Source organism: Suricata suricatta, chromosome 3 (assembly GCF_006229205.1).
Source record: "Suricata suricatta isolate VVHF042 chromosome 3, meerkat_22Aug2017_6uvM2_HiC, whole genome shotgun sequence".
NCBI classification, from domain to species: domain Eukaryota; kingdom Metazoa; phylum Chordata; class Mammalia; order Carnivora; family Herpestidae; genus Suricata; species Suricata suricatta.
This window is the reverse complement of record NC_043702.1, coordinates 171814885-171830577: the sequence shown is the minus strand read 5'-3', so window position 1 is coordinate 171830577 and position 15693 is coordinate 171814885. Positions and strand designations below refer to the sequence as shown.

The 15693-nt window shown below is 51.3% G+C and overlaps 1 protein-coding gene across 1 annotated transcript in view; it reads left to right on the top strand.

Annotated features, from left to right (window-relative positions):
• Positions 1-14272: 14272 nt before the first annotated feature.
• Positions 14273-15693, top strand: part of CADM3 (cell adhesion molecule 3) — a 14379-nt gene continuing 12958 nt past the window's right edge. Inside the window, exon 1 of the mRNA XM_029935850.1 lies at positions 14273-14309. Coding sequence (XP_029791710.1) covers positions 14288-14309 — 22 coding nt within the window. The 5' untranslated portion in view covers positions 14273-14287. The remainder of the gene's footprint in view (positions 14310-15693) is intronic.

The following is a 15693-nucleotide window of genomic DNA, read 5'->3' as shown; positions in this document are numbered from 1 at the left end:
GTATGTGTCTGGAGGGGTTGGCGAGCCGGTGCACCCCCCAACTGCTGTATGCAAACATCGCTACCCCCCCCCGGCCGCCCCCACCCGCGGCGCAGCTCCGAGTGGGCAGGGAAAGGGGCCTGGGTGAGGCTGCCGAGGGGGGCGTGGGCAAGGAAGGGGGGGGCTCCTCCTTGGAGCAAAACAACAACACAGGGCGGGGGGGGGCCCAGGATGGCAGTATCCCTAGCGGTGGCAGCAGCTGGGAAAAGAAACCCAGACAGGAGCGGAGGAGGTGGGGGAAGGTTGGGCAAAAGGAAGCCTCAAGATATTTGGGAAGGAGAATGTCCAGAAAATCCAAGGCTGTCCTCGGCTGAGCATTGATTTTCCCAGATTTGAGGTGGGGTAGCTCGCCTGGCCCCCTTTGCCCCAGGTGGGAACTCAAGCCTTCTAGGGTTTGTAAGGGTAAGAGACAAGGAAGAGTGGGGGGGAACAGGGAGGCGGGGCCAGGGTGAGGGGACTTGGGGAAGAGCCCCTCCCGCCCTGGACCCGGCTATGTAGGTCAGCGCTGTGGGGGCCCCTCGGCTTTCTTAAAGGCTGCTCACGGTTCCCGGGGTGGCAGGGGACAGTTTGTAGGGAGCCCAGGAAGGGAGCCACGGCTCAGAGCCTCAGGTCCCTGGAGGCGGGAGGGCAGCCCGTGGAGGGACTAACGGAATGCACCCTCGGCCCAGTCAGAGAAGGGCCGGGCTGCGGTGGGGGGCGAGGGGACGGATGGGACCTCTGCGGAGCAAAGGGATGTGGGGAGAGTGAGGGGGAGGGTGGTGGCTATGCCCGGCCAGATGCCAACGAAAAACAGAAAGAACCGCAGGGGAGGAGAAAGGGGAGGCGGCTCCTGGGCTATGGACCCAGTGGCCAGCAGGGATGGGCACAGGGCCAGGGCGGGGCGGGGGTGGAGAGGGGAGGGGTTGAAACTGGGGAGGATGATGTAAAGAATTTCATCTGAAGAAAACAGGCGAGGAGCCAGGGTGCTGGAGAAACAACTGCTCCATCTCCCCTGACCTCCTCTCTCAGCCCTGTCTGTCGTGATACAGGAGCTTCCGAGGGTGTGAGGATCCTGGGGTCCCCTCCCTGCAGCTGGCTGACTCCTTCCACCCAGTACCCATCAGCACCCCAAAGAGAGTCCCAGCGGGGAGTCACCACTGAGACAGCAGCCCCTCCCCTGGGCGGAATCTCCCTTCCCCAGAGGACCACACTGATGACCCTACTCAACATGGAAGTGAGAGGGGAGTCCCGAGGGCCAGCCGGGTGCAAGGCAAGGACAGGCTGCTGGGTGTATGTGCCCCAGTAATGGTCCTCTACTAGGCCTGACTTCCAGCTGCAGCCCCTGGGCTTCTCACCCCACTGGCTGTGTTCACCATAGACAGTGTGACCCAAACGGCACCTGCTTGGCAGTGGGGACTGAGGGCCCCAGGCTGGGTCCCAAACAGAATGAAGTCACCCCAGAAGGCTGGGAGCTCTGTAGCTCTAGGATGTAACACTGGAGAAGGGAGTAAACCTATACACTAGCCAAGGCTTTCTTCACCAACCACACAATTTCGTCTTGGCCCTCAATTTGGGGGCCCAGCCCTCACTCAGATGGAAGGTTGAGAGGAAGAGAAACCCTCTGTCTTCATATTTATAAACATTTCCCAGCAGTGTTTGAGGGAAAGGGTGGAAGGCACTAACTTTTGAATGGAGAATTTCCAGATGAGAGGTCGAGAAGTTAGGGGTGAGTGGGGAGGGAGGTGTGTTCCTGAGGAATATTCATTCAGATCAAGCCTCATCTTCCTTGTAGAGCATTATCTGTCTAGACAATGGACATGCATTTGGTGTGCAGTGTCCCAGGAAGTACCGAGGTAGAAGACACACAACCACATACAATCTTTATCTAAATTAATTCTACCTCTCAGTTACTGGACCTAAGAAGGCCAGCTCTGATGTGGGAGGTGGTAGCACAGATTTGATGCCCATGGATGGTGGTCTTGATGGCCATTCTGACCAGGGTCATGCAAAAGGTGTATCCAGTGCCCCCTAATGTTACCTGGTAATGTTTACCCCAAACAAGGAGGTACAATATGAAAGTTTATGGACAAGATACCCTAATACACTAATCCCTGAGTAGTCAAAGGTGTGTGTAGGGTGGCTCTTTCCATTCAGAAGGAAAACAAACCTCATGTGTGTCTGGGGTATATAGCTCCCTGGGGTACAGCATCAGCTTTTTCAGGGTTCATAAGGCTGAACAGGGACTGAGAGGTGGGAGAAGGGCAGCAGATCTCTGAACCTGACCATGCATGCTGTGGCTGGGGGCCCAGTTTGGACATTCAGTTTGCCACCTGCTCCTTCCTCCCCACATTCCTCCACTAGCCCTGGTAGAGGCCAGCAATGCCAGGTTTGGTGGATACAAGGCCTGTGAACTTAATGTGTCCTCTGTGGGGCCCTGGTAAGCTCAACGTTCAACACTGTGCCCAGCCTTCCTTGGATTCTTCCTGGTCAGGCTATTTCCGGCACCCTGTGAGTTGACCTAGCGTAGAGTGGATGGGTGGACACCCTGCCTCGCTTCAGCTTATAGCAATTCAACCTTGTCCCGCACTGCCCCAGACATGAATATCTTTCCCTTTCCAATGACCTTCTGTCCACTGCCGTCCATTCTTTGGCCCCCTGGCCAGGTGCCCAGTTTAGAGCTCATGCCCAATGTGCCAAGACGTCCAGCAGACATTCACTGTAGAGCTACCCACGGGCCTGCCTGGCAGACCTCTACCATCCTGCTTCTTCCTTCTTGCAGCTGTAACTGTTCTGTTCCCGTGCTCTTCCTGGTTGCAACTCTAGCCCCTGGGAAGGAGAGAGGTGCTCTTTCTGGCACAGAGAAGTTGAGGTTTTCAGAGACGCTTGGTACAGCAGAGCTTAGCTAACTCCACGCAGAACCAGTCTGTCTGACAAGGGGCCCAAACTGTGGCTTGCCCACTGGTCACAAGCAGGGCTCTGCCCTGAGCCCAAGCTCTCCCTGGGGCTAGGCAGCACTGTTAGTTTACGTGGTTTCTTCCAGGACAGTGGTTTTCTCACTTTTATTTTTAAAGATGTGAAATTCCTTTATCACATAAGTAAAACAGATCTGAAAGACAGAAGACAGACCCGTAGCCCTTTCACCCTGCTTCCTGGCTCCCTAAAATCCCTAGCCCTGGGGCTCTGCTGCACCCAGACCTAGGCTCTAATGTGTCCGCAAGGGAGCCAGCTCGCTGCCCTCAGGTGCTCTCTCTTCTCTCTCTCTCCTTCCTCTTCCAACTGAGGAAGCCTGGAGACCCAAGTCTAATTTCAAGAGTGCCTTCTTGGAGACGTTCCCTGTTCATTTGGAGAGTGACTCACAGTCCTGCAGCCATAAAGCTCCACAGATGGCATCTTTTTGGTGTTCTGGTCACTTTCAAACGGCAGACTGGGTAGTCGCTCATTGCTTCGTAAATCCCTAGATTTGATTTTGGGACTCTTTGCTCATAGGCCACGTAATATGCAGAATGCGATCAAAGGCTGCTTGTCCTTCCTTAAGTCACATGTTAGGAACAATATCTTCATATTTGTCAACAGAGAGCTAAAGCTCCCAGTGGTGGGGGTGGGCTGTGAGTCGTCACATTCTTTGCTGTTTCCTGCTCCAGTAGACTGCACACAGGCGCTACAGTCTCTGTTTTGTCATCTGCTTCTCAGTAACGGAATGTCACCTAAGGACAGTGACCTGGGTTCCAGATTCTCCATGAAAGCAACCGGTGGCCTGGACTACCTCCTTACTGACTACTGAATGCATGATCCCCAGGGCATTAGAAAGTTTGTGTAATCCTATCTTCTCCTTTCATCCCTCATGTTAAAATTTAACATTTCCTGTTTCACCATTGGCTATAGCCCCATATACTGGAACATTGTGTTTCCTGGATGAAGTCATGTCCTAAAGGTCTATCCATAAACTCTGAGAATAGCAATCCCCATGGGAATGCATATAAGCGATAGAGAGAACAGACCATCAGGAAAAGAGCCTGGAGAGGCAAGCCCTCAGAGAAAGATTCAGGTCTCTAAAAACTCAAATTAAGAATAAACACTCCATGTATAACTGTAAAGTGAAAAGGAATAAGTCTCTGGAGCCAAAGGGTGGCCTCTTCCTCCAGGATCAGCAGTAGTGATGACTCTTTACAGGGTTCCTATAACCCAAGTAAAAGCCCAACCCAACCCTGTTATAAGAAGGAGATCCATCCTATCTAGCGCTGAGAAACCAAGCTTTTCCAGAGTCTTAGACACATGAAGCTGTTGAGATTTTTTTGCAAAATAGAGGCTTAGTGAAGCTACATCTTCTTCACTGAAAGAACAAGTACTGAAGAGAGAACAGTGTGCCCCTTCACCGAAATGTCTCTAAGTATAAATAGATGGACCAAACGTCCCAACTAATGTCCTGAAGACGAATGCCTTCTTAAGAGGAGTGAACCACCCCTCTTTCCCATGCGCTGGAAGACCCGACTACTCACAGCCACTGTGGGTGCCTCAAGGCACCCTGAGTCTGCTACACCTCACACCCCCTCTGGTGATTAGCACACTTCGATTTTCTCATGCCCTAGTGTCTGAGGGGGACCCGGACTTCGTGGCACTATTTCCCTCATTAGAATAGATACTGGTTGTAGCAAATTAAAACCCCCTCCACCACCACCAATACCTACGTAACTGTCCTAATTACTGAGGCACATGCTTACAAACCCAGTCTCATGGTGGTCCTCACTGTTTATGTAATTTGGGGTGCACACGTGTCAGGTTCCAACAAAGTACTTAAGGAGCACCTTTAGAGCAAGTGATGGGCATAGCATGATCCTAACAGAAGTCCTGACGTCTGCTCTTTCAGTTTGACTTCTGGAGAGCTGGAGCCTTATCCCATAATTCCTGTTCCCTGGTTCTTTGCAGAACAAACCAGAGCCTTGAGCTCTCCATGGTGCTAACCCCCGACCAGCAGCTCCAGGCTCTTCTTGCTGCTCTCCGTGGTCCTGCTCTCCCTCCAAAAGGCATGATCGCCACTCTGTAAGGTGCAGCTCCCACCCCACCAGGAACACACACATGATCTTGGCTACGATCCCTGACCTGCTTGATTAGAAAGAGGGGGACAGGCCTTGAGATACAGATATGAGAGGTCCTCACATCCATCTATACAACAATAGGAAGGGGCCAGAATGAACAAGTGATACTGAAGTTGAGAAGATGTGATAGTGGAAATGCTCAGACTAGGGCCTACACTGACCTCAGATGGCCCCAAAGAACTGGAGGTTCTGCCATAAATGGAGTCACAAATTAAAAAGAGGACTACATATAGTCACGTTTTTGATTGAGATGGTATTGTTCATATGCGGGTGTCTCCCCCACACACTATAAATGTGGAATGCAAAATGAGCCCAATCAATTTAAGTAGGCCCCGCTTAGCCCGATGACTGACACAAACTGTCCTTTCGTGGGGCTTATTTTCTCTTTTCCCTCAACCTCAGCAGTAAAGACAAAGATAATGTGTGTGGATGGATTATCTGAATAGGGAACAGAGGAATTTAATACAGAAGACACATAGAAAACAAATATCAAAACCCTGACTCACGCCCACCATCTTTACAACCATATAGCACAGAACTAGGTGGCCTTAAATACCACCATCCTATCCCAGAGTCCAAGTCCTTGGCCAAATCTCAGAAAGCACATCTTTAAACTGGACTCTGCTACTCTTTTGGGGTATCTGCCAATAAGCTGATGACGTCAAATGCAGCAAGGAGCCGAGAATGCTCAGCCCCTGCCAGTCGGAGACGGTTCCTCCCATAACATCAGAACTACACAAGCTTATCTTCCCCTAAATGCTGATTTCCCCATATCCATTTCTTAGTCATAGTTCATATAAGAGTTAACACTTGTGAATGACCTCCAGCAGAATCCAGTTGAGAGGCAGGCTTCCAGGATGAGTCTCCAGGGCCCTTCTTCCATTTCCTCATGTGAAACAAGGAGAAACTTCATTCCTCAAGGACAGGTAATGGAAGTGATTTATCTCCATGAGCGAGCCTTCAGGAAGACAGACTTTGGGTTACAGTAACATCTGGGGTCTCTCCTATCCACTCATCTCCCTGAGTCCCTGTGCTCATGAAGAGCAGACGTGTTTCAGAAAGGATTCTAATGCAGATCCCCCAACATTTTATTTTCAAAATGCATATTATTCTTCTACATGAGCTCTTACCTCTGGAATTCCTTAACCCTCTCATCTCTCTGCCCCCTGGAGATCTCCAGGAGAATGATAAGAAAGCTAAATAATATAAGGAACTAAAATGTAGACTTCTCTAAGGATTTATTTCCCCTTGCCCCAGCTAGACCTGCACTAATTGTGTATTGATTGCTGATCATAAGCACCTTTGGCTCATCTACTTCCAGTTCAGGGTCAGGAAGGTCAGAAGCATCACCCTGCCTTAGGGGAAAAAAAGAAAAAGAAGTGAAGGCTGCAACTCAGCCATTCATCTCAAAGCAAACCAGGACCTAGCTCTGTACTTCCTCCATAGACTCCCAGATATTAGCAAGGCAGACTGGAGAACTCGTACTTCCAAGGCCAGATTTCCTTGGAATATGCAGATCCTAGCTTCCTACATGTATTTGTCTTCTTCTGTTGCCCGGATTCTTTGCTTCCAGTCCTGATTCTAGAATTCCAGCCAAACCCTCAGACAGGGTACAAAAAAGCTCCAGAGGGTGTACTGGTTTTCGGAGTCTCTGACTTAAATACCTGGTTCTTCTTAAAGACCCAGCAAGACTGTAATAAATACATCGATGACAAGTAACCTGAGACTCCCACAGCCTAGATCACCCTCTGAAGAGCCCAGGGCCAAGCTCTCTTGTTATTATGAAACAAGGGGCCAGGTTTGCCATCTGGTCCTAATCATCTGTCCTTCAGCAAATGCAGAAATGACAGGACAATTGTACTCATTCTTACTAACTCTTACTCTAATTCCTAAAGATGAAATCTTTCCAAACACACATTATATGTTTTCTCCTCTAATCTCTATCCTGTCATCTCAAACAAATATAAAAACCACCAGGACTAAGCCCCTGGGCCTCACATATTCTCATTTATCCTCCATGGCTGCTTCATGCCAACTCTGTTCTGGTTTCCAAGCCCGGACTCCAGTGTCAGTGACAGATGGCCTGAGCCTCAGCCCTGGGGAGAAGCGGATTCTGTCCCTCTCCTGGGGAGTCTGAGCAGAAGAGGGAGCCTGAATTCTGCTTTGGGGAGAATCTCTGAGTTTAAGCCATATGGTTTTGTAGAAGTCAGGGGTTCTGGTTAATAATGGGCTTATGAAAAGGGCTCTGTATCTGGGTCATAAGCTGTGTATTTGTGTCAGAAAAAAAAAGAATAAAAACAGAGGTATGAATAGTGAAAGTTGTAGCATGTCCTGTGTGTTGAGGGGCACATGCTGAATGAGAAAGAGGGTAACTAGGTTGAGATGTGGATGCATCTTGGAGAACCAGAGTTGAGTATATACCTCATCAGAGAGAAGATACTCAGTGAAGGTCTAAGAAAAGAACAGATCAGTGGGTCCCCATTCTGGGGATTGTGAAGAAAGTGTCTGTTTCACAGAAGTGTTGAGGTCCCCCAGGAAGGCACAAAGTAAGGCTAATCGGGCAGTGTGCCACCCTCTGGAAAATACACTTTTTAAGTGAAAAATGGGAAAGGAAGAGACGAAATCTGTTAGGACTGAGGGAGGGGACTGAAGCAGTGTGGGCATGTGGAGTGGAACGCAGTTTCCTTTATGTCACGCTCCTCAACCGCTGCCCCGAACGTGCCATCCACACCCGGACCACCCACACCCCAACTCGAATCCCCCAGTAAAGGGAAGCGGTAAAGACAAGTGGGTAAAATCAGAGCCAGCAGAGATGAATGCTTTCTTGCCTGACTTCTAACAAATTAACCTTTTTCACAGCACTGATAGCCCCCACACCAAGCCGTCAGCCCGAAACATCTAAAGTAGGACATAAAGAGCAAAGCAGAGAAGTAGAGCCCGTTGAAAAAGGGGGTCCAGCCACTCCTTCGAGCAGGCACGGAGGCTCTGCAGCCTGGACTGCAGTCTCTCCTCCACACTGTGGACGGTGGCTTCCACACCGTTTCTCCCCCATGTCCCTGCGCTCCTTCACTCCTTACCAGTTTACGGGAAAGTCCCTTACTTCCCCATAAGCATATTTTCCAATGAGCTAGACGGAGTTCTGCCTTCATTTACTCCACACTGCTTCTGTTACTTTTCCTTTCCCAAGTATTTTCTAAGATGGGAGAATTCTTCCCAGTTCTACTCCGTACGTGTGAAAGCAGCAAGGCAAATTTAGGGAAGGAGCATGAAGCGCCTGTGCTTGGTTCAGGGGGACATCTCGGGGTTCAGGCGAAGTCGGCTTCCTGACAGCTGCCTTCGCAGCCAGACCCCAGGTCTGTGTGTGCGAGCGGGAATGAGGAGGTGGGGTAAATGGACACTCCATAAATGGCTCGAAGCTACCGTCCCCAGGAATGATGTCATGCCCCGCCTTCTGAGCTGCACAGACCCCACCCCCTGCACAGACACCGGCCCCCTGCACAGACCCCGCCCCTTCACAGACCCCACCCCCTGCACAGACCAGGCCCCTGCACAGACCCCGGCCCCCTGCACAGACCCCGGCCACTCTCCCACAAGCCCTTAGTGAGACTTCCTCTTTGCTCTGCCCCATCCCCTCCCAGCCTCTTAGTGCAGAACACTAGACGCTTGTCCAGAGAACACAGACCAGTCCCAGAAGGACAGAGCTGGGAAGGGGCTCTTTGGGGATCAGATCCCCTTCCTCTTTGCCTCCCAACTGCAGCTCTTGCTACAACCCAGGATTGGCTCCAGAGGGGCTTGTTTTGGTTGGGGGCCAGCTCAGGGCTCCCTCCCAGTGCTAATGCAGCGAGAACACTGACTCAATAGCAAATCAAAGCAACAGCTGCCCCCACCTCCTTCTCTGCCACCCACTTCTCAGTCTCTGCTCCTCGGAATCTTAACTAAGCCTCTGAGGGGCCCCCTCAGCCTACCACAAGCCCACTTCTGCCTCCAGATTTTTCTTTCTCCTGAGCTCCAGAATAGGACACGCTCCTCTGCTTCCTCCTCTCTTGTAGCCGTCTCCCTCCTCACGGTCAGCTCAGCATCCCGCAGCCATCCACCAGATGCCAGCACACACATGTGCACACAGCCTGTCCTCAGTCAGCCTTTCTAACAAGCTAAGGGCCTGGCATTTAGGAGTGTTCCCTTCCTTGAGGTCTGGGGTCCTGGGGGGCCTCACTGCCATGGGGAGCAGCGAGGGTAGATGTCACTGAGAGTAGAATCGCCTTAACTGGCAACTTCACCTCTGAATTCACTGGCCCACAGGGCTGCTATCAAATGACAAGAACCACAGGAGATGGGCTCCTAACCACAGCTCCCCGACACTGCCTGTGTGACCTTGCGCAAGTTCCTTAACTTCTCTGAGCCCTGGTTTTTCTTCTTCATTTGCTTTAAAGTTTATTTATTTATTTTGAGGGGGTGGGGGAGGAGCAGAGAGAGAGAGAGAGAGAGAGAGAGAGAGAGAATCCCAAGCAGGCTCCCCGCTGTCAGTGCACCCAGAGTTCAGTGCGGTCCTGGATTTCACATACCATGAGATCATGACCTGAACCACAGTCAAGAGTCAGATGCTTAACCCATTGAAGGGCTCCTGGCTGTTCTTCTTTAAAATGAGATTTGCAGAGCACTTGAGTAGCTCAGTCAGTTGAATATCTGACTTCAGCTCAGGTCATGATCTCACAGTTCGTGGGTTCGAGCCCTACATGGGGCCCTCTGCTGTCAGTGCAAAACCTACTTGGGATCTTCTGACTCTCGCTCTCTCTCAAAAATAAATAGACATTTAAAAAAATGAGATTTGCACTGGATACTACCGCACATTCTTGTCAACAGTAAAACTCTATGCTTCTAAGAATGATAGAGGGGAAATATTTGGGGAGAATTAGGCACAACAGAAGGAGAGGAATTACTGAAGTTTGGTAATAGGGGTCAGAAAGGATATTCATTCCGTCCTCTGGCGGAATCAAAAAGATCTCAGGATTAACCTCCTCTGGCCATTAGGGGTCAGTAGAAGATGACCAGACATGCAAATTGATGGCTGGGTTTTTGGAAATATACAAAATATATTTATTCATAACATATTGAAGTTTGATATTTTTCCTGACATTTGGATATGGCAAAACACTTGGAATAACTAAGTTTGCTTTGGGTGGGGTTTTTTGGTTTCACTTTTGTGGTTTTGGTTTTAGTGAAAAGAGGGTTAACACATAGATAAGCTTTTTGTTTTAACCCCACCCTCACGCCCACCGCAGCACCGCTAGCCAACTAACCCAAAGATTCCCTCCTCCTCATTCAGCCTGGAAAAGCTTAGCCACACACCATTCCAAGCCCAGGAAACAAAAGCCTTTCATTTTCAACGACCTGGTTAGGAATGAACCAAAAGGCATCTTGTCTGCCAACATTCAGCAATAAACCTGCTGGGGCCTGGATCAGCCCCTTCCAGACCCGGATCTCTTGGATTATCTAATAGCGCAGGATTCCTGGTTCTGTATGTCTGAACCTCTTGGCGACGCCTCCCCAAGCTCTGGGGCAAATCAGCGTCACAGGCCCTCCTTGTCGCGAAGCATCTGTCCCCCACCTCTAGTTACCATCTCTTTCCACGTGGGTCCTGTGTGCCTCCCGGGACAGTAGAGCAAAGCTGAGAGAATAGTGCCTTCCAGGCCCAGGAGGCTGCCAGGAGCCAGAGGGAACCGAGACAAACAAGACTCCAGGAGGAAAAGCCAGACAGCAACAGAAAGAAGGGAGGGAGGCAGCAAGGAGCAAGGTCTCAGGGGGGGGGGGAGGGGGGGGGGTCCCCGCCCGAAAGACAGTGGAAGGAGGGCCCAGGCGAGGGAGGCAGGCTGCCGCAGCAGCGCTGAGATCTGAAGTTCCGAAGCAAATGTGAGCTGCAGCGGATCTGAGCTGAGCTGGGGCCCCTCTCGGGAGGTCCTGCGGCCTGTGAGGGGCCAGAGGCCCATCCCCAAGGAGCAACAGAATGAGCAGGAAATACACCTGCAAAGACAGACAACCCCACATGACAGAGTAACGCCCACCTCTGCGGCCCCAGCCTCTGCCTGACTGCGCCGTGGGTACAGAAGGCACTGGACTCTCAGGCTCAGGGCAGGACAAAGTTAGAAAAAGGCGAAAGGCAGAAGTGAGAGAGCAGAATCCCCAGCCTCCCCCGCCAAGAGCAACTGTAAAAGTTATGTGCGAAGAATCCTTTTCTGAACAAGGCCTTGTGTGCTGAAGTCTCTCGGGTCAAAGCGACGTGTTCCCCAGATCTTGGAGTTAGCACCTAAGTCAGGGCTCAGCCAGGATTGGCCCACCCTCCGAGTGCAGAACCAGACATCCACAGTGAAGGAAAACTGTGGCTCTGGGCAAAAAGAAAAGTTCCCAGGGCAGAGTTCTGATTCTGATTTTGCCACGCCCTTTCTCTTCCATGTGTGTGATCCAAATACACACAGGGATTCACCACGGAGCTCAGGACAGGGAGGATCAGCGCAAGATCACCTGTCCGGGGAGCCCAGCAAAGGGCGTGGGAAAAGGATCCTAAAAGTGGGTGCCCTCAGTATTTTGGGCCACAGCCCCCAGCCGTGTTTTTCCCTTGGAGATAACACTCCTCCACCCACCTGTCACGGTGTCGTGAGGAATAACAAGTAGGCTGGGGACAAAGAGTATTTTTAACTCTGGAGTTACAGAAATGCTGACTCATCATCATCATCATCACCATCACCATCATCATCAACTCCTACTCAGGGAGCTGGTTTTCTCCTGTCAAGGAAGCACAGCTCTGGACCCAGGCAGTGGCGCAGCCAGCAATGGTCACATGAGAGAGCACCCCACCTGTGACCATGTTCACGGGGCAAAGCGCAATGCGCAGGAGGCTCCCCGAACAGGTGGAGCAGGGAAGACCTGAACCAAGCAATCAGGGGATAGACAGGCACCTTTTCAAAGACTTCCCTCCCAGCGTCCCATACTACATTTTCATTCATTTGTGTCACTCATCTACTCAATAAATATTTATTGAGCACTTACTATATGCGAGGCATGTGCTATGAGCAAACATGAGTCACAGGTGTTTTCAAGGGCATATTGGTAAGTCTCCAACACCCACCTCGGCTGCTCTTGATGGGCACAATCAATCAGAAGGACAGGAGTGGGTGAAAGGGCTATTTCGTCCTTTAGAATACTAGGAGTCCTAAGGATACTGGAACGCATGGGTAAATAAACTGAGAATTAAGGAACCCCCCAGGCAATGGAGGGCAAACAAAACACTCTTTTTGTTTTCAGCCCAGACATTAGAGCACTAGGAGAAGGTGAGGAGACTCTGTTAGCTCTAACTAAACACATCTGCCGCTTGGTTAACTGGGAAGCCCCTGCTGTAAGGCTCGTAGGGGTGAATGAAGGATCCCCCAAAGGTATAGAAGAAGACACATGAAGAAATCCAATTAACAGTGAAATTCAGTGGGCACAAATCATTCTATCACCACCACAAGCATCCATCCCACTGTATTTATTCTGATCGATTACAGGTGAGCAGGGTGAATATTGTTTGGGTGGCCCCCGGCCAGCAATGGCACAAAGGAAGCTTGACCCCTAAAACTCCTGCACCACTACTACCACCACACACATGAAATGCACACTTCTGCAGAGGGAGGGGGTGCAGCAAAGCTGTGCAGAAAGTCTGGGCTTGGCAGTCAAAGGGGTCTAAGTCGGACAGCCATCTCTCCCCACCTCATGGGCTCCATCATATGGACGAGTTACTTAACTTTCCTGAATCTTAGTCAGCTTATCCTTAACATGTGCATAATAACACCTGGTAAAAGGGTTGTTCTGGGTCACAAACATAGAGCACCTAACTTGGATGTTATACACACAGGTGATCGGGAAACACCGATTCCCAGGCTTCTAGAGTGTCAGCTTCTGGACACCTACCCTCCTCCTTGCCCTCTTCCTTCCTATCCTGTTCGGCCTGCTGTTCCTCTCCGCCGGCAGATGGTGAGACTATTTCTCCCAATAGAGGATGTATTTATCAAGCACCTTCTATGTGCTGCATTAGGGCCAGTACTGGATACAGAGACGAACAGACGTCAACCCTACCTGCAAATCTTTATACTTTAAGAGGGAAACCAAACTCGGAGTACAAATAGAGTGATGCATAATTTAAGAAAAGTAGTTAAAGTGTTGTAACTCAGGGAACCAGACATTTTTTTCCCCATCTGGGACAATCAGGGAAAACTTCTTGAAGCCACACAAAGTGGGTTTTAAGCATGGGTACGGCTTAGCATAAAGAAGGGTGGGGGCATTATCAGCAGGGCTATAGCAGGAAAGCCAACGGTTTTTAGAAATTCCTCAGAATGGCATCATGTCTGGGATATGGTTGGGATAAAGGAAAGACAAAGCCAGAAGGCATGGTGGCAGCAGACTGCCCAGGATGTTGGAGGCCAAGCTAATATATCTGGATTTGACCTGCAGTCAACGGGAAGGCTTATAAGCAAGAAAGTAAGAAAGCACGTTTGGCTGGGATTTTCCTCACTGACTTTCCCTAAGAGCAGCCCGGGGCGCCCCTCACTGGTGGCTCTGTGGTTCAATGTCTGCACTCCCTTCCAATGATCCTGTCTGAGCAGAATGTTCACAAATTCCACTGCAAACGCCATGCCACCCTTTCAGAGCGCTCCTGAGTTCTCCCTTCCCGTGGGGAGTCCACTGAAGGAATTTATGCTGATGTCATAAGTGACCAGCACAATCTGAACCGAGAGGCACACGGCTTTCACAGCTTGGGTCATAATTTCTGCTACTTACCCATGTTTCTGTTAATAATAGCATTGTAATCGCTCATCCGCGGTGGCCATTTGGAATTTATCGCTACAGGTGTACAATGTTATAAATACCGTGAGAAAACTTTCAGTCATACCACCACACAGGTTTCAAGAGGAGACAGGAGATCAGAAGCCCCTTTCAGAATTAGAGGGAGAAATACCATCCCAGCAGGGAAAGAAAAAGAAAAAAAAAACCACCTAAAACAACTGTCTCTTCATCAGGTTCTTAAGCGCACTACAAACCAGACCAGAGTGAGTTCCGTGGAAATCCACAGAGGATAGATGCCGTTTCCTGGAGACGATTCGTTTTAATGCTCAGTCCCCTCATCTGAACAATCGAGTCTGGTCTGAATGCCCTACCTTACCGTTTCAGGTATCATCCCAGACAGGGGGAACGATGCCAGCAAAATGCAGGAGGAGGGGAGAGATGAAAGAAATACATGCAGGGAGAAAAGCAACTGAGGAGAAGGCAGCCAGAGAGCACAGATGAAAGGAGGAACCGCAGAGTGGGGACTAAGTCCACGCTGCTGGGCAGGTCCGTCCTCTGCCGGGCGGAGAGCCGGCCGAGCACAGCCCCAGTAGTGACTGAATGAACAGCAGAGCCCATCGAAGGCCCTGAGAGGCGCTCTGCACTAAGAGCTGAAGATACAAAGGTGAATAAGGTCGGGCCCCGGCTCTTAACCAGCTCAAAGTTTAGAGGGGGAGACTGATATGCGAGCAAGTGATCAGCAGTACAGAGGGCAGAAATGCCACGTGCCAGAGAGAGCTGTTGAGAAGGTTTTGAGAGCCCCAGGGGAGAGAGAAAGAGCATCCTTGAGAGGTGTGCCTTTAGGTAAGTCCCTGGACCCTTCACAGCCTCATCTCTCCAAAGCGGTTGGGTTGAGTTGCCTATGCCTCAAGGCTGTTTTGACATTAAGTGAACTCGTGGCTGAAGATGGATCCTGCAGACTGAAGGTCCTATGCCTGATTAGGAGATGGCTCACCTCCCCCCCACCCCTACCCCCCGCTAAGTTCATGTGCTCAGAGGCCAGGCTAGTGCTTCTTTTGTGCGCAGAGTGCAGGTCCTGGGGGGCTGAGCACTGATCCCTCCCCGGCGTCTCCCTGTCCCCCTACCATCCCAAGCTTTAGCGCAACCCATCTGGCTCTGCGCCGTGTGTCCAAGCGCCCACAAACACGCAACCTGCAAATAAGAGGAACCTGCAAATAAGAGGAAACACTCACCAGGGTCAGGGGGCCTGCAGCCTCGATGTCCGCAGACGGCGGCGGGGGTCCCTGCGGCTCTCAGGGCCGCCAAGCCAGCACCGGCCCCCTCTCCTTCCGGCATCAGCCTTCTGGCCCCTCTTGCCCAACACTTTGCGCGCCCCCTTCCCTGCCTGCTTCTCGCTGTGGGTCCCAGGCTTCCCGTCGTCTGTCCTCCCCCTCCCCATCAGGGCATGAGCGCGTCTCCAGCTGGAGAAAAGAGACTTTCCCCAGATCTCCGGGAGGATGCGTGTGAGGGCCACTGGAAGTCCGTGGTAGCCCTCTGGAGCTCTCTCTCGGGGTCCCAGCCCAGTTTCTCCCCCTCGCCCGCCCCTCCCCTCGCCTTCCCTACCACCTTCCTTCTCCCTCCCAGCCCCTTCTCCCCTCTCCTTCGGATCCCGCAGTCCCCCACCCCATCCCACCGGCCCCCTTCTTCAGGCCCAGTTCTCAGGCTGGGCCCGCACCCCTACCCGCACCCCCGACCCGCACCCCCTGGGCCACGCGCCCCGCCTGGCTCC